General features: G+C 40.0%; 1 protein-coding gene and 1 pseudogene across 1 annotated transcript; both read right to left on the reverse strand.

Moving 5' to 3' along the window:
• Positions 1 to 3,345: 3,345 nt before the first annotated feature.
• Positions 3,346 to 4,681, reverse strand: LOC147442093 (uncharacterized; annotated as a pseudogene).
• Positions 4,682 to 6,419: 1,738 nt separating this feature from the next.
• On the reverse strand, positions 6,420 to 10,820 carry LOC147442094 (uncharacterized). Its single transcript, XM_086529587.1, has 2 exons — positions 10,583 to 10,820; positions 6,420 to 9,548 (listed from the first exon to the last, which is right to left on the reverse strand). The coding sequence occupies exon 2, from the start codon at positions 8,272 to 8,274 to the stop codon at positions 7,123 to 7,125; it is 1,152 nt and encodes a 383-aa protein (XP_086385713.1). The 5' UTR covers positions 8,275 to 9,548; positions 10,583 to 10,820; the 3' UTR covers positions 6,420 to 7,122.
• Positions 10,821 to 13,487: the final 2,667 nt, after the last annotated feature.

The raw sequence follows: 13,487 nt of genomic DNA on the forward strand, positions 1-13,487 counted from the left end.
TGGTATTGACGTTTCCATTGCGTTCAAGGTAATGGCAACCCCTTTTCATCTCTTCATTCTCTTTGGCATGTCCTTTACCAACTTTATGTACATGAGGAGCACCTCTTCAAACGCCTAGCTTCTCTGCCAGCTCTCTTGCATGCTCTGCACTGGCTTGTCCCACTCTAGATCCTTCATTGAAGCCTCATGTAAAACCTCTATTGCTGCAGAAATTTCCATTAATGTTGAAGCGAAAGAAAAGTTCCCACTTTAAATATCTTCTATTGTGTGTGAGTTGAATCGTCCCTTTCAAAAAAACGTGTAGAAGAATGTGGATTGGGAGCTTGGAAGAGCTTCAGGTTGAGGTAGAGGCCACACAATATTCTGTCATGAGGATTATCCAAGCAAGCAACACAAAGATTCTTCTCTTTCTCCTTTGTGAATTGTTTATCTAAATGGACAACTTGCTCGCCCAATGCATTGAGAAGAAACCTCTCCCCTTCCAACTCAAGCTGGTTTCAAACGAGGGTGGGAGCAGTTCCCTAGCTTTCCATTGCCTCCACTATAGTTGTTCACAAGGGAAGGCAGAAAGGTTCATTAGCCAAACCCCATGCTAGATTCTCATTGGCCGTGAGCGATGTGGGCCATGCTTAGGGTTGTTGCTCTCTCCTTCATGTCCAAAGTAGATGAAAGACCTTCAGCTTCCGAGGGGGGTATTGCCCATTTCAGTGGGTGGGTCCGAAAGGCTTGCACTTCTTCACCTTCAATGAAATAATGCCACATGCTCTGCATGCCCCTTCCCTGCATTGTTCCTCCACCTCGTCTAAATTGAGCCTCGTTCACGGGGAGGAAAAACCTGCATCCAATGCTTGCATGTGCTCTTTCCTTTTCACGCTCTTAGCCAAGCTCCATGCTCCTATGTCAAGCCCTTTAACCTCTTTTTTAAAATGCAATTAAAGGCTTCAATTTGAAACACGTGAGAATTCATATTTTGTAGAAGCAACATTTAATAAACAAAGTCTATAAATAAATTAATTCAAATACTCATAAAATTTACTTATCTCCTACATAGGTGATTTGCAAAATCTAAAATGGCCCATCTTACAAGATCTAAGGACCATCTCACTTTGGATGACCACAAACTCTCTCTCTCGCTTAGGAAGAAAAATGGGAGAAAGAAAGAAAAGAAGTGCATAGTACGTAAGTCCGCACTCAACCTTATCTTATGTAGAAAAAGCTCTTGCCTTTTTAGGACAGCCAATGTAAACCAACCCTTGAAGCTCCCATTTCCACTTGGGATTTTCATTAGCCCTCTGTCCCACACTTATCACTTTTCCTTCATATAAGCACCCTCCAGTGTAGGCCAAATTCCTAACTACTTGCCGCAATCTGTGGCTAATCTTGACACCTTAGTCCTTGTGGGTCTTGGTCACACTTGACATGTTTATCCATCCAACCTACACACTTACCCTTGGTCTATCTTTAGGACCTAAGCCTTGTCCAAAGACGCTAACTACTCCTGGATCTCGTAAATTCATTGACCTTGGAGTGCTTGTCGTTTTGTAAATACACTAGGTTTTACTAGATGCCTAGCACTAATAGCTCATGAAACTAATGTCTATGAAAAGCTTCCAAGCTTGGTATCAAAGAATTATTTGCAACCTCTTACATATATTCATGTTTGTTGGAATCTATCAAGAAGTTGTGTCATACATCACTTTTAAAAATGCAATATACTATACATGTAGGAAGAGAGTATTAATGGTGTTTCACTTGGAAGAGAAGATACCCCTATGAGAATAAAAGGTATGTTTCTTTGGCCACAACAACACGTAGGTCACATACTAAGAACATTTATGGTAATGAGTAGAAGAAACACATCAAAGAGAAATCCAAATAAGTACAAAGAAAGTAGGGTAAACCATAGCAACAGCAATCACATGAAGGAAAGAGGACCTAGGGTAGAAGATCCATATTGTTCAATCATAGGAGAAACTTTAAGGAAAGAGATGTCATAGAAACTCTCTTGCAATGACCACCATTAGGATTAAAATGACAACACAAAGAAAGTTGATGAGAAGCTCTCCTAGTGCCAAAGGCTATTCCATCATTGATCCAAATCAGTGCTCGAGAAAAATGTGTCTCAGCTTAATATCGTGCCATTTTAAATTTCAAAAATGTCAGTTGAGGACAAGGGGAAAGGGAGAAATTCTGCCCCAAAATAGAGAAAAATAGAGTAAAAACCTTCAAAATAAGCCTAATTTTCTAAAATTTCCTCTTGGAAAATTCAAGGAAAGGAATTTTGTATAATTGGGAAAATAATTTTTCTCGAACATTGATCCAAATTCAAGCAAAAATAAACTTGGGTATTATATTGGCCCCTCTAACCTATCTGTGTATGAAAAAACTTGGGTCCACTTGTCAACTCTCCTTGCCATTTGTCTTTCATGCTTATGTTGCTGACCATTACTCACAAAGAAACTAGGTCTAAACAATTGATCTTGTAATATGCACTACATGGCTCTCCAAAAGCATTTTTTCTAGCCGAAGGAAAAAAATACACTTAAAAATCTCCAATCTTTAGGTTTTAACCGTATTTACTCTTGTAACTTTTTCTCGTACCCTGGCCACTATTTTGTAATTTTTGCCAATTTAAAAAAACACTAAACCGCAATTTTTAACTAGTCTTGCTTGGTGGGCCTTACTATATTATGCAAACTGACATTAACATCGTGCACTAAACGAAACAGAAGCATGACTAATTTGGCAATGGCGGCACTATGTGAAAGATATATATACATTTGAGAAATGCTATTTTTTTTCTAGAAGAAATAGAATTTAGTTCTTCAATCAATAGAGATTTTAAGGATGATTGTAAAATTATTACTTTCATTTATTATTACGAGAGGATGCAAAGTTGTTTTAAAAATAAAATAATGGAGATTGATATGAGTATTTTAATAATGAAAAAGACAATATAGTTGATGTGAATTTTACAAATGTGTTATGGAAACAATAATTGAGAAAAGAAAGAGAAATTGCTGTTATGTTTCTTTTTTTTTAAATGAGAGAATACAAAATTGTTTTAAATGTGAAACACTAGAGATTGATATGAGTTTTTTAACAATGAATGAACCAGACTACTTGATACGAATTTTGCAAATGGTTTTTGTGGACAATAATTGAGGAAAAAGAGAGAAATAGAATGTTGTGTTAGCAGACGGAACATCAAATTTCAATGAGACGTGTATGACAGTAGCAACGATAATTTAGATCTTTCTTTTTTGTTTCAAGAACATGTATTTCTTGCAGTGAGGGGGATGAGCTCACAGAACCTTATATCCAAATGAACTTGTACTACTATGTCTACTGATAAATGTTTTTTCTAGTATACATGCTACATGTAAACGAGACGGAAAGCATGGCAAAAATAAAGTTTTCTTCCAATAGCTGGTAGCGAACAACGTCGGATCGCATTTTTGAAGGTGATTGTCGAGTGTGCTCTGCCTTTCGTCTTGTGAAATTGTTTGTGACACCTATGTACTTTCGTCTGTTTTGGCGGCATGTGATGGCGTAGACGGTGTATTCAATGTCCGTTTTCTTTTTTTGCTCGGTTGATTGTCGTGCTCGAGCAGTAGACCTTGAGTCTTGTTGTCCTGTTCTGCACAGCAAAAGCAGGAAAAAAAGAAACAGGATTAGTGCAAGATTGCATGCTAGAACTTGAGAATATTAGAATATATATTCGAGTGAGATATTTGTTGAATTTTTTTCAAGGTGGTTATGTGACCTATTGGTGGGTTGTCGATGTTAATGAAAGCGTACGGATCAGAACTTCCAAATCGTGCTTTGTAAACATCCTTGTTGTGTTGCCATGTCAGCCTTTGCTCTGTAATTGATGGTGGCTCGTCATTGCATTATCCCTTGAAGGTTGCCAAGATCTCACTTGCGTCATTGTTCGTTGTATCTAACAGGTCCTCGAGCGCGACATCGTAGCCATAGTACAACATCTCAATGATGTAGGGCTTTATTGGTGTCTTCAATTGAAGCAAACGATCACCATCCTCGACTCTCATGAGATTCTCGGGCACGTCAATTTCTATAGATAGTTTGCAAATGATCTCTTTCATTAGACCTAGAAAAAAAGAGTATTAGAAGGGATAAGCATTTTTTTTCTTGTGAAAAAGCATGTTTTTACTGTTTATTGTAGATAGCAAAGCAATGAGAAGAAGAAAAAAAGATAAAACTACACTCTTGTTGATGTGTGTATAGAACTAACTTGTTGCTCTTTTGATACCCATGCTCTTGTTTTGTTCGAGTTGTTTTACGAATCTGTCTATTAACAATCGCAACCCTCCATAGTTTGCAAAACCCTTGATGTAAGCGTCTGGGCGGCAACCTGCCAGGTTAAGCAAGTGCATTTTCCTCTCAGTTGGATACTGACGTGGTTCGATTTGGGGGTTTTTCTTTGAGGCAATGTTTTGCTTGAAAAGGGTAACAAGTCTCTACAAGGTTATACAAATGTGATCAGTATTTTGTGTACATTGAAGAAACATAATGTGATATGTTTTATAGAGCAGTATACCTTTGAATTGCTCATTTTGTTATCTTGGTTATCTATGTTGCCTGCAATGGTGACATGATTAGAGTTCATACTGAAAAAACCAATAGTAGAATTGTGCAGAATCACTGAGAAAGTGGTCATAAGAATTGAGACAAAATTAGAGCGCAAGACAACGCTATAAAGAGTGGTGTGTAAGTTAATGATAATTTCGAGAGATCAACATGGAAGAACTCTTGAGATCAATTATATATTTATATATTATTTGTTGCACAAGTGTTGAAAAACAAAGTCACATGAAAATTTTGTGAACTATTAGAATACATGATCAACTGGCCACCAAAACTTTCCTAATGAGCTCCATGTATAATACGAAGAGGAACAGGGCGAAATATATCAGGAGTTGGTAGATTGAGAATTCAAAGATTTCGACGATCTATGATTCGCGATAGCATGACATATGCAAGTCCCAATGCAAATGCATCTTTGAAGATAAGAAGAAATTTGCTAGAAATTGTTGCACCCTGTGCCTTGTGTCCAGTCATGGTGTATGCAAGTGTCAAGGGGAATGTGGATTTGTGAAATCATGTGCCATTGACTGAAGTTTGTTTATGCTTTGTTCAACGAAGTGACATCTTTTTTCCGGTACAATGAATGAGAACAGCAATACATAAAAGTTGACCTTCAATGTTATGTTTTATGGTGTCAACAGTACATGTTGCACCATTTGCTGCACCGATTGTTAAGTCAATGTTTTTAGTGATCATGCAACGAGTCCCAATTGCGATTGAATCCAGCTCGTTGAACTTACGGTCTAGGAGCCATTGCTGAAGTACATTTATGTTACCCACGTTCGTCTTCAGGTCAACTTTTGTAATGTCAGTTTGATTATACAACTTATTCAAGGCAAGGTTGTTGTAGTGTTGGACGTCTAATCTATGAGTGCAAATTATTGTAGTGGAGTTGTTGATGTAGTCATGCACATGCGTTTCATCTATAATGCATGCACCCAAGGTACAGTTGATCTCATCTATGGTTGGTCGTCTTTCACGAATAATGGTCAAGAATTGAAGAAGTTCAGGGTCCGTTGCATGTCGTATGGAGCATGACATCTTGTAGAAAGTTGCATGCAGCTAGTGCACCGAGCTTGTGATATGGCATGCGTCCCAAAGCTCCCGTGCGTGATTACAAACTGGGGGCAACTGTGCAAGGTCACCAAGCAAGCGAACACATTTGTTGTTGAAGGGATCTGTCAATGTACTGCTTGTTACGTTGACAATTTGCCTTATGATAAGGTCAAAAGTGGTCCTTGTTAACATAAACAGCTCGTCTATGATTATAATATCTACCTCTTTTATGTCCAAATATCGCTCATCGGTCTCGTGAATAGAGAGGGGATATTGTTGATTCCTTGTTGGTATCTTGAACTGATAATGGACTATAGATGCAATGTTGCTAGGTCGTGTTGCTGCAGCTCCGATGGAAGCAAGTATGACACTCATGTTTTGTCTGGCGTACTCATATGTCAAATATATGATAAGATGTGTTTTTCTGCTCCCTAGTGTGCCCGTGACAACATGCAGGTCATTCTTGGCATTCAAAAATTTGTTATATATTCAACTATTCTGTTGTGAGTTCTGAGTCATTGACAGCATCAAACTCCTTCAATATGGCTATTGACTTTACTCGATGATGGTCCATGTCTGGGTCATTATCTGTTGAAGATGTGATTGTTTCATTTGCACTTCGCAATGTAGTTTTCTGAAGTATCATATGGACAAGCTGATCGATTTTTTCATTGACTAGCATGTTTCTTTGTGTGTACTCTGTAATGTACATCTCCAAGTCCTTGTTGCTTTGGATTAGATCCCTTGCCTGACACTCTACAAAGTAAGAGCCCGTTGTATTATCAACGGATAGAAGCTCGGTCTCTCTTTGGAAGCGTACATGACGTAGCAAGATGTTATAGAAGAAGGCCTCTGTGTGGTGTCCTGGATGGTATTCGGTGAACCTGGCCAATCTTTTATGATGTTTGATGGCATTTCCATAGTTGTCCACCAAAGGTGTAGATTTTGCACTCTGCCGGCGTTTTTTGACAATGTGGTTTTTGTGGTACTCAAAGAATGTCAAGTTTTCAAAGGTGGTTGGTCTAGTACAATACAAGTCAACAAGGTGCATCACAACATTGTCTGATTTGAACATGATATGTTGTCTGAATTCTGGAGGCATGAATCTATGTAGAACACAACGTCGCTTTTTGTCATGATTGGAATCTGTAAGCAGTTCAACGCAGCTTCTGTGGCAGAAATTGGCTTAGTTAAAAGAGCAGCAGCTATCAATTGTAGTTTAATCTTGTCAAGTCCTTCCAAACCCAATTTTGTGGTTGGTTCTGCAGATATGTTAAATGTTCCAATATCTTCAATTTCCATTGTGTACTTGAGCAGATAATACGATAAAGATGAATTTGTGACAGGTTGGATATTCATATAAGCGCCCTCAAAGTAGAAGAACGGTTGAATGGTAAGGAACCACATTTCAATCATCGTGAGTTGGTCGATAGTACATCCACTTCAAGGAATGAGGATCTAGAGATGGATAAGGATTGGGTTGAATGTCATATCAAAATCTGTACTTGCATTTTCCATTGTGGATGTGCAAGTGGCATGCATCGCGACATACATGCATTGTTTCTTGAGGACGACATCGTGAAGTGTGCTTGCATGCATTTCATTAGCAAGTGCAATAGGGATATGAGCAGATTTCTCCGATGTTGTTTGTTTGATGTTGTTCTCATCCACCCATAGAATGACATGGGCATGAAGAGATCCTCTGTTTTGGATCTCATATCGTATAAGGTGGTAATAAATTTGGACTAGGATCTGGCCTCCTTGCAAGATATAGCGGTTCATGAACTGCTTTAGTTGATTGTGAAAGAGCAATGCACATTCAACTGGGCAATCTTTCCAAGAGAACTCTATGTTGAACGTTCGAGCTATCCTCTCGATTGTACGGATCTCATTCCATTTTGTGGCGATCACTTCATCAGCTGCGAATGTAATGAATATGTTTGGCAAACCCCATGCATCAACCATGCTAATCAAGTCCTTTAATGAACGTCTATGCCAGGATGGACTACCAGCAATTGTCGCTGGGAGGTTGAAGCGAAATATGTTCCTTATGGCTTCCTCGTCGTTTGCATTCTTACGTGCTCTTTTGTACTTGTCAATATCTCCCTGCAGAACGGTAGTTGTTGTACTGTTCGCGATCAAAATTGCTTGCTTTAGCTGGTACATTAGCAGGAGATATGGCTTGTATAATGTATACAAAGAGAATAGGGTGTTGATACTCATTTGAATGTAGTCACTGAATCGAATATGTCCATTGTACTGGCCATGTCCATAAGGAAAAAAGAACGAAAAAAGAGCTGACTCTATTGTGATGTCTTTGAAATCTGATATCCTACTTGGCAAGCCATTGTACATGAAGGAAGCAACACGACTGAGGAGCATATCTCCGTTACAGAGTTGTATGGAACCAAACTCATGCGTGTCATATGTGGTATATGCGTGTCGTCTTGATGGCTCAGCCAATGTTTCCAAAATCAAGAAGCTGTTTTCATTCTGGGCTTGCTCCATCAAGTCAAAGGGTTGTACCTCTGAATGACGACAGATCATTTTGCCTAGAACCTCTTCAAACAGTATGCACAATCCTATTCTTTTGTGTAGTTGTCTGGCCATGCACTTGTATCTCTGCAATATGGGATTGTTCTTGATATTGAAAGCTAGGACATCTGAGATGATTGAGGTGGATAGTTCACAACTTGTAGAGTGTAGACTAGTAGCACTTGACCAAGATATTAGTGGTTTATCTAGCAATGACCTCCGCTCTAGTGATCCTCGTGCTAGTGCATGTGTGTTTTTTTCACACTGATGGATACATCTATAATGCTAAGCAGTTGTGTGTGTAGTTGTCGAGCAAAGAGAATACGCTCTATGTAGTCAGGTGCATGGATGACAATATATCTTTGATGGGAATTAGTTTTTTTACAAGAAGCACAAGTCGTCCATGAGTATTTGACTTCTGCATGTTCCAAAGCGCTCAACAATAATGCTGAAGTGAGTGCAGTAGGACTGTCTATGTCATTTGTCTCACGGCCTCGTTTGTCATTGTACGTGAGATTTGCCGCCGCGCAAGAGGGACATAGTTCTAGATTGTGAGCAAGGATGTCACATTGCATGATCCAATCTCTATATAATGGAATAATTTCAAACCATGACCTAGCATATGGACATTGAGTTGCTTTCAAGTTGGTTGCAGTTCGATTGCTAGCTTCTTGACACTTGGACTGTAACCTGTACGCCTTGAGAACTTTATATTGACACCTACTATGGGAGAAACGAGGACAAATATAGTATGGCTCAGCTGTTTATGTCTAAAGTAAAGATGGACAAAGTGCATTTACGATTGCAATATACTACATGTGTTTACTACTCAAAGAGTTGTATGTATAATTAACATTTATAGATGTTGGTTGACATCGATTGTATAGTTCTGAAAGCATCATGCAAGTAAATCAAACTGAAGGAAGCAACGTACAAAATTCTAAAACAAAAAAATTGATAAAGAATCAATGGATTGCAATTTGAAATGAAGTGGTTTAATGACATAAAATGTTGTGCAGATGTTTTCGGATTGTCCAAGCTACACCCCGATCTTTGAATCAAGCTACAAAAAAGGCTGCAATGAAGCGTCATAAATTGAAGATGCTAAGTATACAGTGCACGGCATGCAGAAGTTCCATACAAAAGTATGGTGGAGAGTTGGCATTGTGGTCTCTCCAAAAATTATAAGAAACGGAAGCCGTGCCCTTCCCCGTAGCGTTTATGTGTTGCACCAAGCAAACGCGTAGTCATGTGGAGTTGGATGGAGAAAATGAACCTTGCAGTGTAGTCCAGTTGGAGTTACACATGTGCAATTGAAGTGTCCAGTGTTGTGAGTATATATCTCCTTGCTAGACACAAAATATGCATTAGGATAAATACAGGGCATGTAGCATATTGATTAAGCTTATTGTATTTGACTGACAAGAAACGGTTCCATCTTTCACAACCTATACGTAACCCAAAACCCCTGAAAATCACTCACCAAAGAAAAATAAGACATTGTTTGCCCCATTGGCATATTGCAATCGGCCTTCTTTTGCACATGCCAGATTATTCTACGTCTACTTCAATATTTGAAACTGTGCGTGCTGCTAGAGATGTTCTCACTTCACTCTCCGTCCCTTTGTCTAAACACCCCCCCATGATGGAGAGTATCTTTTTATTTTTGTTGTTTTCTCCTTGGCTCGATATAACTATCCATCTACATGCGTTGTTTGTTTCTTGGTTGTAGGGGTTGAAGAGGTAGATTCTTCCGTTTCCTTCTTTTTTCCCCTTTGCACATTTCTGGTCTTTGTCTGGTATCTTTGAATCCTCTTCTAGAGGTGAGTGCACTATGATATGAGTATGACGAGGAAGCAGGCCTTTCAAGATTTTAAACACAATATGTGAAGTATGTGAAAGTTCTAAACATGACAAGCGTCGTTGATAATGAAGTACTCGATAAGCTTTTCCTTATGCAACTTTGGATTCCGCTTTTTAGTGCTGCTATAAATCATTTTCAAAATGATTTTCAACTCAACTTTTTAGCAGTACTTCTGATTCTGGCTTGCGACCAGCCTTAAGGTGTGATCGACCCTATGATAGAGATTGGGATAGACATGATGGTCATGAGATAATCAAAGAGACCATTATAGATCAAAGTATGAGTGGCGTTATCTAGTCTAAGCCACTTGCCTTGATTGAAATCTTTACTTTACTGTATAATTTTATAAGTTAAGCTCACCTAAATGTAAACAACTACGGGCATAAATCAATCTCTCTCTCTCTCTCCCTCTCTCTCTCTCTCTCACACACACACACACATACACACATGACACAGGTCTGTTCTAATCCTACTGAAACAGAAGATAGCAGATTTCAATCAATGATCGAGTCAACAAACCTGTTGGTTTTGGGAAGCTACGAATTGGAAACTGCGAACCTGCAAACTGCACGAACTGTTGTACACAAACTGCACGAACTGTTGTGCGCTGCACGAACTGCTGTACGCAAACTGTACGAACTACTGTACTTGATGCCTGCAAACCTGCGTCTGCACAAACTGCGAACTGCACGAACTGCAAACTGAGAACCTGCAAATTGCACAAACTGCTATACTTGACGCCTGCGAAGGTGTTGTACTTGACACCTGCGAACAAAGCGAAGTGATTTACGTACAAAAGGTGCAGCATTTTTTGTTATTTATTATTACTTGGTGAAGCTTTTTGCTAGCGTGAAAAGCTTCCAGTGTGACAAGGTGGCACGTGGTTGCTTGTGCGATCAGATAGCGGGAAAAGAGCCTTTGGTTCACCAAGTAACCACTAATACACTACGTATTTTGTGGATTGATTTTCCACTTTTATTTGTAGTTTGCATGTATAAAATACTCTTTATTACGCATGGAGAATGCAAAAAAGAACGTAATCTCAACACTTCTTGTGACTAAAACATCGAAACTTGGGTAGGTTTCACATGAAGGTGTAGCAAAAATGACGCCCACAAAATCCCAACTTCGTCAATTTTGGCAAAGTTATGTTACCTCTACCTCTCTCTCCCTTCCGCTTAGCCCTCTCTCTCTCTCTCTCTCTCATCTGCTTGCCATTTTCAATGTAATGAAGAACGTGAGCCAAGAAAGGTTCATCATCAAACTGCTGCCTCAGCACCTTGCAAAAGCTCTCTTGGTATATTTTAAGAATTCATTGATGGTTTCTTTCCATGCAAATGAATTTAGTCTTCCATGAGGAGCCTTTTTTGGCTGTTGGTTTCACGCTAGTGGGTGCACAAAAATTAAAGGGGTCAGGAAAGATCAGTAAAGTTCTTTTATTGACCTTTCCCCTCAAAAATTGCGACCCGAGGGAGCCGGGAGCCATGGCGAGAGTAATTTTTACAGAGGGAAGGTCAGTAAAAGACTTTTCCTGGCCATCAAGGTCCAGGGGAGGGGGGTCATGCACTCGTCTCTGACGACAAAGGGGGGTGCAATTTTGCAGCGTGTGTACAGAGCCACATGCAATTATATTACGCACGTTGAGGTGTTGTTCAAGCAATGAAAATAATAATTAGTGGTGCTAACATATCAAACATCTGACGGGCCTGGCAAAAAATACTTTCCATATTGGTTAGTATATGAATGGCGGAGATCTCCTGCCCCACGACCCTGAACCTTGACGTTTTTGTCACAGTGGAGGGGGGTTGCAGATCGTGGCCCTCCATCTACAGGTGGTTAAAAGCCGTAAATTCTTTCCTAAAGCCGCTCGATGACTGACACTTCAGTAGATGGAACACGTTTTTTTAAAGGCCAATCATTGGCACACACATCAACCCTCGTAACGTGGAAGGTTGCTCACTATAAAACTTGCAAAACTTTCATCGCGGCCCTTTACCGCGTTTGAGAGAGAGAGAGAGAGAGAGAGAGAGAGCAAAATAGGGTGGCCAAAGGGGAGAGATGGAAGCGGGAAGGATTTATTTTGTAAATTAAACATTATCACGTATATTACCGCAATTATTATCACACATATTACCGCGTTTATTACCACGCATATTATCACGTATATTACCTCCCAAATTTCAAAAAGAAAGAGAGTGCGGCATGACGTGTTTTTTGCAGCATACCTTGCTCTTCTACCCCTACCGCCATCACACCTGCAACCGTATTCTCTCCCTCTCAAAGCTCACCCTTCTCTCTCTCTCTCTCTCTCTCTCTCTCTCTCTCTCTCTCTCTCTCTCTCTCTCTCTCTCTCTCTCTTTCTCTCTCTCATACACACACATGAACAATCAATCTTTGATGGAGCGCTCCATCACTCGTCGATTGTTGGAGAGGAGAGGGGGACCACAAGAGGGCTCTACCTGTCATAATAATCAATATCTAATTCTCCTAAATGATTTTCTCATATTAAACTGATCATTTAATGTGGGGAAGTGCCAAGGGAGAAAAAGCTAGAATATTGGTTAAGTTAGCAGACCGGCCACAGTAGGGATCCAAAGGAGGGAAAATAGGGATCCAAAGGGGGGGCCATCTGCAGAAGAGCCATGTGAAACAACGGGCTAAAAAGACCCTAAGGTTTAGCCCATTAAGACTTCCAAAATGCTAAGGTTCCAAAATTCAAAGGTTGTGTCCAAAGGTCAATCTTAGGGAAAATTGGATGCTTAGTGTGTGTGCCCAAAAAGTCTTTCTGCATCCCTACATGGGAGGGGGCGAGCCCCAAAGCTAGGGGATGAGAGAGAAAACCACACACACACACACAGGCTCCCTTTACACAAAGGGAATGAGGGACACATGTCAGCTCCCTAGGCCAGATGCCCACAAGGTGTGCCCAATTCCTATTGGAAGACCCTTGAAGTGGACCAATGAGAATTAAGCTAGAGTAAATCTAGTTTAATTAATTTAAAAACATTTAATAAAAGAAACCAATAAGAATTAAGTGTCCTAGAAGACTATTGGGCAGTCTCCCAAGGGGTCCAATGAGCATTCAGAAGCCCCATGGCTTGCCTGATTCCTATTGGCCAGGAGGCAAAGGGGTCCAATGAGAGTTTAGTTTAATTATTTAATTATCTAAAGCTCTCACAAAAGGGGAAAGGGGGACACATGTCAGAAGGCTATCACTTATGCTGCTTAATTCCTATTGGCTTGACCTGGGGAGGTCCAATGAGGAAAAAGCCAGCCTAACTTAGCAGCTAGGGCTCGCCCAAGAGAGAGGGGGGACTGATTTTTGCTTGGCATTCACTCTCACACTCTCACACTTGACCATGTGTGAAGGGAAAACACTCTATCTCCTCCCAAGCTTTAATGGAGAGCTCATCACCTACTCCAA

The sequence above is a fragment of the Adiantum capillus-veneris genome, chromosome 14 (genome assembly GCF_014529385.1).
Source record: "Adiantum capillus-veneris isolate H3 chromosome 14, ASM1452938v2, whole genome shotgun sequence".
NCBI lineage: Eukaryota > Viridiplantae > Streptophyta > Polypodiopsida > Polypodiales > Pteridaceae > Adiantum > Adiantum capillus-veneris.

Bases quoted from the DNA above. Each gene is read 5' to 3' on its own strand.
- LOC147442094 (XM_086529587.1), bottom strand. From the start codon at position 8,274: ATGGCCAGACAACTACACAAAAGAATAGGATTGTGCATACTGTTTGAA.